The 9,542-nt window shown below is 37.0% G+C and overlaps 1 protein-coding gene across 2 annotated transcripts in view; it reads left to right on the plus strand.

Moving 5' to 3' along the window:
* LOC5575894 (zinc finger protein 836) overlaps positions 1-2,405 on the plus strand; it is a 38,529-nt gene extending 36,124 nt beyond the window's left edge. For both annotated transcript variants that reach the window (XM_021841605.1, XM_001655848.2), the window contains exons 3-4: positions 1,147-1,354; positions 1,906-2,405. In XM_021841605.1, coding sequence (XP_021697297.1) covers positions 1,147-1,354; positions 1,906-2,364 — 667 coding nt within the window. In that variant the 3' untranslated portion in view covers positions 2,365-2,405. The remainder of the gene's footprint in view (positions 1-1,146; positions 1,355-1,905) is intronic.
* Positions 2,406-9,542: the final 7,137 nt, after the last annotated feature.

The following is a 9,542-nucleotide window of genomic DNA, read 5'->3' on the forward strand; positions in this document are numbered from 1 at the left end:
AATACGAACGACGTTTTCCAACTTCGAAGCTCAATGCATCCCGCAATGGCTTCGTGCCGCGAGCCGAGATGTGCAGGGATATGGATGGGAGCATCTTGACGGACGAACGTGAGGTGAACGCAAGTTGGAGGTAGCACTTGGACGAACACCTGAATGGCGCTGATATCGCAGGCAATGCACGTCGAGATAACAGAAGAAATACCTTTGCCATTACTGCGGACGATGGAAACCAACTAGCCCCAACTTTAAGGGAGGTTAAGGATGCCATTCACCTGCTCAGGGACAATAACGCTGCTGGTAAGGATGTTATCTAATCCGAACTCATAAAGATGGGCCTGGAGAGGTTGACCATTTGTCTGCACCGGCTGATAGGCTTAAACTGGGAAACATAACAGCTATCGGAGGAGTGGATGAAAGGATTAACACTTCCCCATCTACTAGGAAGGTGACACGTTAGATTGCGAGAAGTTTCGAGCAATTTCCATTTTAAATACGGCTTACAAATCGTTATCCCAGAGTTCCCACTCAATCACGCTCAAACTCTGTTGGAAAATTATCAGAACGTAAAGCTGTTTTGCTTTGTGCGAAAAAGCTGTGAAGTTACAGAACAATGAGTCAAACTGACGAGTCAACTCATCCATGATTTTTTGCCTATTGAGTTGCGTGTTCGACGACTGAAAAATCTCAAGCATGAGTAGAGAATTTGAGATTTTCACATCACTGTGTTCACCGAGTGTATTGCGCACTTTACCCCAAAGGACAGTCACTTTGGGGTAAAGTGCGCAATACACAAGTTGTAGAGTGCAAAAAAAAGTGTGACAGAAGTGCACGTTTGCATCGGATTATCTCGACGTATTCGGTGCACTTGTTGTTTGAACATTGAACCACAAGATATAAATGCACCGAAATCACCATTAGGATTCGACGTAACCCTGCACGTAAGCTACAATCCCACTTTGAAGAGCCCAATTTGGGGTGAAACAGAAATATTAACTTTGGAGACCATTTTAATTAAAGATAGAGACCTTAAAGTCCTTTCATTTGGAATAGAAACTTTTTAGAGACTTGCCTTGATAAGAGACCTGCTGTTAGTCTTGCACACTCTTTGGGTTGAGACATTTCCATCTTTCTTTTTTTTGTTCACAGATCGGGCCATCTGAAACGTCACATCGAGAGCCACAGCAACGAACGGAAATACGCGTGTGAACAGTGTCCGGGGCGGTTCAACACCAAGAACACGCTTCGAAATCATTTCAATCGCGTGCACTTGGGCGTTCGTTACCCCTGTGAATACTGTGAAAAAACATTCGACCAGAGAATCATCCTGCGAGATCACATCGAACGAGTCCATCAGGTTAGAACATCTATTCAGTAAAACACGAATTGACCCGTAAGCTACGAAGCTAACAGGAAAATTTGTTATTGCAATGCAAGTACTCGAGTATAGGTCAATATTTGTTCATGAAGTTTTGAGGTTTTCTCGTCTATAGAGAATCATAGAGAGTAGTGTGTGGTCTTTAGATTTCGTTGTATGCTACTGTGGGATGAGTGACAAAATCAAAATCAAAGGTGTCCGGTTCGCGTTGTGCGAATGCGAAAAGATATTCGTGTGCAGTCGAGAATAGTTTCATGCTTGATGATAACACATGTCCATCCTGGCAACGTTACGTTTATGTCATTTTCAAACAAACTATGGATTGTTCGTCACTACAAGTGTCGGCATAAAGCCTGATTTATTTTTTCGTCATTACTAAACAAAACCTTTGAATAGTTCGACATTATATATGCCGACTTACATTTTGAATCTTCTTCTAATATCTTGTGCTTATTCTGCGCGGAGTGTGAAGTGACAATTGTCGACTCTGGTTAATGTAGGTATACTTAAACGCTTTTCCCTTTCCTCAGATTCAATGCCAATTTATATGCGACATTTGTGTTGTTACGTTCGATAGCCAGGAGAAGTTGGATATCCACAAGCAGCGCCATGAGAATCCCAAGCCTATGGAGTGTGGTATATGCCTAACGATACACCCTACCCAGGAGGCATTGGCCGCCCATATGTGCATCAGCTACCAGGACAACTATCAGTGCTGCAACAAAGATTTGCGCAACCATGTGCAGTACAATCGCCACATGCTGGTCAAGCATGGCATGAAAACCAATGTTCGTGTGAAACCTATCCCGGGAATGCTGTTGGGAAATTTGAGAGGATCGCGAAAGCGTCTGATACAGTGTCGTAAGTGCGATATTGCTTTCCCTTCGAAAGCGCTGAAGATGCAACATATGCTAGTGTGCAACCAGACGTCAAGGGAGGAATATTCGAATGACGCTGATAATGGTGTGGCCGGGCGCTTCGGTTATTAGACTAGATTTGAATAACTAGAGATTAATATTCATAAGTGTAACTGAGTTGTTTCAATAGATCCGATCATCCCTTATTATGCAGGTATCAGAAGGCTTCAAGTGTTAACGTCATTTTGGAGATGTGTGGCTACTTTTGGTTACGGGGGCTACTTTGGACACTCACGTTGTGGATTTATTTGCAGCACAGATATTCATCTGAGCAATTTTGTGTCTTAAGCTCTTTTATTAATCAATATATGCTCTACAACGAGGCATGACAATTTTTCTCTGCCTCGGTCGAGGCAGATTTCTTGTGTTAACAAGCAACAAGTTACAACATAGACGTTCTAAAGTGCCAGAATGAAGTGTTGGGGACGATCGTTTTTTGGGATTTGTAGAAACCCCCTCCCCTCTCTCATGCTTTTTCCAATACCTCATACACGTACTGTCACACTTTTTTAGACCCCCCACCACCAACAATGGACGTCATTTTTGAATGATCCCTTGTATTTGCGGTGACCACTTGAAGATGAGATGGGCGTACCCGCTTTACTTCTCTGCTTCCTTACAAAATTATATACAATAATTGATTCTGAGCTTAAATAGGATTTTCTACAGATATTCTTCAAATGATTTCTCATAGAATTTAATGTCTCTCCTGGAATTAATCCACGGATTTCAACTAGAATAATTCCGAGGGTGCCTCCAGAGATTCCTACAATAATTTCTCCATGGACTCATAATCATGATAATCATGTATGAAACTTAAAATTGCTCAAATAATTCCGACAGGGATCTCTCAGAAAATCCATTAGTTAACTCTCTTAATATTTATGTATAAATCTTCTGAGAAATCAGAATCAGAAAATTCTCATCGAGTTCCACCAAAAAATGGTTCAAATATTCCTCCAGAATATGTCCAAGAACTCTATTCTGGATTCTGTAACAGTTTTTTTTTAACTATTTCTATAAATTCTACTGTGCCTTTGGTTAAGAATCTAGAAATCAGCAAGTAATTTGCCCAGAATATAAAATGAATTCTGCTTTGAATTCTTCAGCCAATGATACTTTCAATTTTCCCCGGAGTTTCTGTCCAGAAATACATATATTATTCCAGCAACTTTACATGAATTCTTCCACCGAAAGAAGAAAAGAACCATCTAGAAATTATTTGTGGAATGCTCTAGTTTGTTTTTTTTCTGAAAAATCGTACAGGTAGGGTGCAGAGCTACTTGGGCACTTCCTTGATTCACTTTGTCCTGGGGGGTTTTCCTCGGCTGCATTGTCTGAAACTTTGCAATAAGAAGCGCTTTAGTACAATGCATATTGTGGCTAAATGTGAGCTTTGTAGCTTTAAAAAAAAAACACTGGCGAAGTGAATCAAAAGTGCCAATAATAGGATCCGGCTCCCTATGCGTTCAAAAATTTAAAAATCATACTTCTCGAAATATCTCTAGCAATTTAGTATAAATTTCTGCAGAAATCTCCGAGTGTTCATGTAAGAACCATCATATATACTACCGTCGTGCGGGGTGACACTGGTCCATAAGGGTGACATTGGGCCAATATTTTTTCAGCAGTCTAAAGGCAGAATAATGAAAACAATACGTCAAGCTTCAAGATTACTCTACAAATCGCCAATAGATGCTCATAGATTAGTTTTCTGGTGTTCCTACTAGCCATGAGATGCATCGAAAGAGGCGGGCAAAGTCACGCCCTAGGCCCAATGTTACCCCACACGGAGGTACTTAATTTCCTTCAAGGGTTCTATTAGGAAAGAAATCCTTCGATAACATCAAGAATTTCTTTAGAATGCTCTCTATGATTTTTTTCAGTGAGTTCTCCAAGTAATTTCTAAAGAATTCGTTTAGAGATTTTTCTATGAATTTTGTATTACAAAATTTATTCCCCGGAGAATTCTAATAGAATACCACTGATAATCCCAACAGGTATTCGTTCAAAAACATGTCCTTGGAAAATCTCTCAAGGATAGTTCTGCTTTTGAAAGAGGTTTTCTAGTAATTTATTCATGAATTATTTTATTCATTGTATTAAAGAATTCGTGGAAAATGTATTCTTAAATTCTTCCAAGAAATAACAAAGGATTTGTTTTTAGAATTTTATCATGAATAGGAATTGGCACATAATAAAACTCGTTCCATAATTACCTGCAATAAATGTTTATGAACTGCTTAACATATACTTTTTATATATTTCTGAAAGATCTCCTTATCTATGTATTTCTATTACTATCTCAGAATGTTCAAAATTCTTCTAAAGATTTTTTCGGAGTACATTTCGTTATGGTTTACTCCAATAGAGACGTAAGGTACCACGGGGCAAGTGGGTAAATGGGGTAAGTGAAAACAATTGATATATTTTTCTGAATATGTGAATTAACGTTTTAAACTCATGCGTAAACCTTCGAGGCCATTGAGAACATTACGATAGGTAAGAGATTTCTGAGATTTTTCAGCCATTATTGCATAATAGAGCGAAAAATTGTTAACCTGTCAACTGTTACTCCGTAACAAGTTGGCGGCGTACAATCTTAATTTAATATTTTCAGTGGAAAATAATTTCCTGTACCACTTTTTAGTTGTCCTCTGTGACAGTTTGAAACTGCAATTAAGAAAGTTTTAGAATTAATGTGACGTAGACCTAAAAATAACTAAATTTAAACACCGTAAATTTTCTTATCAGGTGGGGCAAGTGAAAAGTTTATCATTAGAGATTGAATTTGTGTTTTCTTTTTAAGTAGCCATAAATAAACATGGTTCGCAATTATCATAGAAAAACATAAAGTGCTGATAATTCAAGAAACACTATATTCAAGCGTTAAAAGCTATTAGAAATCATGGAACTTCTCTAAAAGATGTTTCCAAACATTACAATATTAATATGTCGGTTGTGCTACTTTTCCCCGAATGTCGGTTCCCCGAATGTCGTTTCCCCGAACGCCATTTCCCCGAATGCCAGTTCCCCGAATATCCCGTTTCCCCGAATAGCCCACTTCCCCGAAAAGATTTTGGCACTCATATTTATTATATCTTCATACATTTCAGGGTGGTGAACGTACTGGTCATCTGGTATGCACCCTTCTTTATTTGATTAGCGGTTCTTACGAGTTTTACCGTTCTCAGCATTTTTGGCAACATGTGTATAGACGAGAATGGCCAAATATCTCCTTCTTTTGATTACTTATCGTTCTTTCTAATACACCATCCTGCCACAGAAACCTATTCTAGCCCCTACTTGAACTGCAGCCACTTTTCGGGGAAACGGTCCATTCGGGGAAATGTCATTCGGGAAAACGGGTCATTCGGGGAACTGGCGTTCGAGGAACCGACATTCGGGGAAACGACATTCGGGGAAAAGTAGCACAATCTAATATGTCTACTTCGGGCAGCCAATTGAAAGAAAGGCGTTGACTGAAATGTTGCAATATTAGAGAACACACGGAAATCTCGTGGAATGTCTAAGTAAAGCTAGTTCAAAACATAAAAATGGGGTATAGATCTATCCACATAAAAAAGATTCTGAATACGTTATTCAAGGATTCTGTTTGATTTCTCCCGAAGAGTTATCCGACGTTATATCCGACTTTCTCAAAAACAAATTCTACAGAGCAGAAATGCAATTGCTGTCCTGTAATGTAAGAACTAACATTGGAAATGTTGCAGTTATAATGTTGTCGAATCATTTCAACTAACATAACTGAAGAGAAGAAAATTAAAGTAAAAATAAAAACATTTTCTTTGTTTACATGTTACTTATGTTATTGTTCATTGGGAAGTCTTAACAAATGTTAAAGCTAATAGAAATCGTAAATATAACTGTTTGTTTTTGAATTTATTTTTTAAAACAGTAAACTTTTCACTTGCCCCACTTTTGGGTCAAGTGAAAAGTAAGGAGACATTTTTCAAAAACATTCTCTGTATTTTTTTCTTCAATTTTCCATAAAAATCAATTTCAGCACGCTGCTTACATTTGGTGGGAGTCAAGCTAAAAAATATACACGACCTCATTTGTTTCAATTTAAAGTCTCTAGAATTTGAAGAATCTCAACTATGCGAATTCTATTACCCACTTGCCCCACGGTACCTTAATAAAAAACATATTTAAGGGGGCAGGATCCATCATTGATTTCGGAATTTTCAAAAGCAGTTTTTCGTTTGAAATTGAACATTTACAGGAAAATGTGTTCACTGTATTCTATTCTTCAACCGTAACACAGTGAACACATTTTCATCGAACAATGTTTAGTTTTGAACAGAAAAACTGCTTTTGAAGTTTCGATGATGACGATGATTACGATGACGGAACGTTGAATGTTAAAAACCAGGGAAACTATAAAAAATGTAAAGAGGTTGAAAATACCTGCTAAGTAAATAATATATTTTTTTAAATTTCTTTATTTGTATCATTCCAAACATTACATTTTATTTCTTATATCTAGGTTAGATAACACTTTCATTCTAATTTGGTAAAACTAATTTAAAATTTTATTATCATTTTGTTAACAACATATTACATTTCATTTGCCGTAGCAGTTCAGATTTCTTACAGGTGAGTTGATTTCACCTGCTTATAAGAGAAAAAAAACACGTTTTCAATTTACTCAACCTAACTTAACCTGAATATATAACTGTGAATAATATCAATTTTAGATTCAATTTCTTATAAAATACACCTTAAACGAAATATAGAGAAACAAATATTTTGCTTCGATATAACGTAACGAAAATAAAAATCGAGTTACGTTTTATCGAGGTATTACTGTAATGATATTTTACTACATCCGTCGAACCATTCCACAATGGTCCTAATCAACCATTTAGAAGGAAAAAAAAATTTCTCAATTGTTGCAATTGTTCTAGTGCAACATAATAACTATTGAGTAAAAAAAAGTAATCTATAGTACATTTAGGCAATAGTCCATTTTACGAGACGTTTTTGAACAGCTGATCGCTTATTTATGAATGAAATTTTGACACTAGGCGGTGTCGTAGCGTGTGAAAGTAACAGAAATATCATCAGTATTGCCGTTGCGTAAAATGGACTATTCATTTTTATGTTCAAAACACCGTTGGGTTTATTCTACGAGTGGCGTGAGGAGACAATAGTGGTTTCTGCGCTCGTGTACATACACGTTACATGTCACCAACACTATTTAAAGAGTGCTGGTTGAAAGTATAAACAAAGAATTGTCACCTCGCTATACAACACCGACAATTGTCACCTCACGCCACTCGTAGAATTAACCCACGTTTGATTTTCTTATACCGAGGTTCATTTTGCCCAGTCCCTTCTTTTTTGAATAATATAAGTATTTTCCTATAATTTTGTTTACAAACAAATCTAATTTTACGCAGGGAATGTTCAGTATTATCAACAGGTTTAATGGATTGGTAAATATTACCAGAATAATAAATATAATTGTTTTATAGAGTTAATTAAAAACTACAAAAATACACTGAGCCGAATCGCCATGTTGAATATATGTGCAAGGCACATATATTTTTGCAATCAAGCTTCGCATTTGCAATTCATCTATCTTGCACATAAAAAGAACAGTTCTGTAATTCTTATTTTTTAAATGCAGCATTCTCATAAAAGAAATTCAGCTGCAATAGGGCGATATTCAAAACTGAAAAGGCAACCGATGGCTCTTTTTCAGTGGTAGTAAAAACGAAATCCTGAAGCAAAGAAAGCCTTATGGAAGATGAACTAAACTAAACTCCTTTATAAGAGAGATTCGCGGAAGCTGACATTTCTGTCAAAGTGTGAGCCAATCGAGCAGCGAGAGCTGTCAATGTGTGAGCCAAACGAACATGCGTTATGTTTTTTTTTAACTTTTCTTGAGGAGTAATGTAATGCTTGAAATTTTTTCGGTAGAAGTAATTTTGCATGTAGCAAAAAAAAAATGAAAGGTTTTTCTTTTTAAAATTTTTGTCAATGCGATTTTTAATTGTTGATTTTTTCGGCTGTTTATTAGTTTGGATATGTAGCTCAAAGATCTATAACGAAACAAAATACACTTTTTAGCAATGAGGAAGTCATGCCCGTGTTACAATATTATTTTCGACGCCAAGCAAAATCAGCACTGCTGGTCTGTTGCCAAATCATTCCATTTTACTTCCGCTTATCTCCATTAGCGTAACTTGAAATCAAATCTAGAGGGGGCTTGAGGCATTCGATAAAAAAATCCCTTAAGCAAAGTGAAAACTTAACATCAGAGTTCATGTTTTCTAGGGTGGGCTTGAACTTTTCTAGGAAGGGCTAAGACCCCCCTAGCACCCCCCCTCCCCCGTTTTTACGCCAATGCTTATCTCTCTATAAAGGATTACCACTGGCGCCAGCTGTAGGTGTTAAGGCCTTTTGGTGCGTCATCACAAAATGGCTTCTTCCAAAATCATTAACGTATTGTTATGATAGTATTGGTATTTGCAGCATCGATGAAATATAACTGCTTATCACCTGATTTAATGGATAATTTATGCGAAGAAAAATGCTTCAGGTGGTATTTCAATATATAAACAACACTTTCAGATTCAGCATTATCAATTTAGCGACAATATACATGAGATTTATATTCTCGAAAAAAATCTCCGATTTTATGCCGCATTTCATAGCCTCACACAACTACACTTGTAAATAGAAGGTGCTTACCTTTTCCATTGTAATTCTGCAGCAAACATTTGTATTTTGGATTTTATATTGCGTTCACTACACTTCCACTAAACAAATCTTTCATTCACTTTCCTTAAAGGAACACATTTCAAACGGGAATCAAATATTTATAAAGTTTTATCAACCGCAACACTTAAAACTATTATGGTGGTTGTTTTCACTTGCTGCGAATCGACACCGCCACCGTACACTGAGGCATGCCTGTGTTTATAGTCTAAAATATCCAACTTTTTTCCTGTTGTATTAATTTTCAGTACGGAAAGGTTGGGCAAAGCATAGAAACTTGAAACTCATTTGTTTTTCGATTCTCTCAAATTACGAAAACCATCTCTACGAAGCATAAAATCATACCAAGAGTTTATCAATTTGGACCACCCAAAATAATTGAAAAGCTCCACAGTGCGATGCGTCGGGATGCGTCGGGACGCGTCTATCGTGTGTGCACAATCATCGCGATCGTTGAGCGCAGTGATGTCAGAGTTGCTATCTGTAAAATCATAGCATTT

This window comes from Aedes aegypti, chromosome 2, assembly GCF_002204515.2.
Source record: "Aedes aegypti strain LVP_AGWG chromosome 2, AaegL5.0 Primary Assembly, whole genome shotgun sequence".
Classification (NCBI taxonomy): Eukaryota; Metazoa; Arthropoda; class Insecta; order Diptera; family Culicidae; genus Aedes; species Aedes aegypti.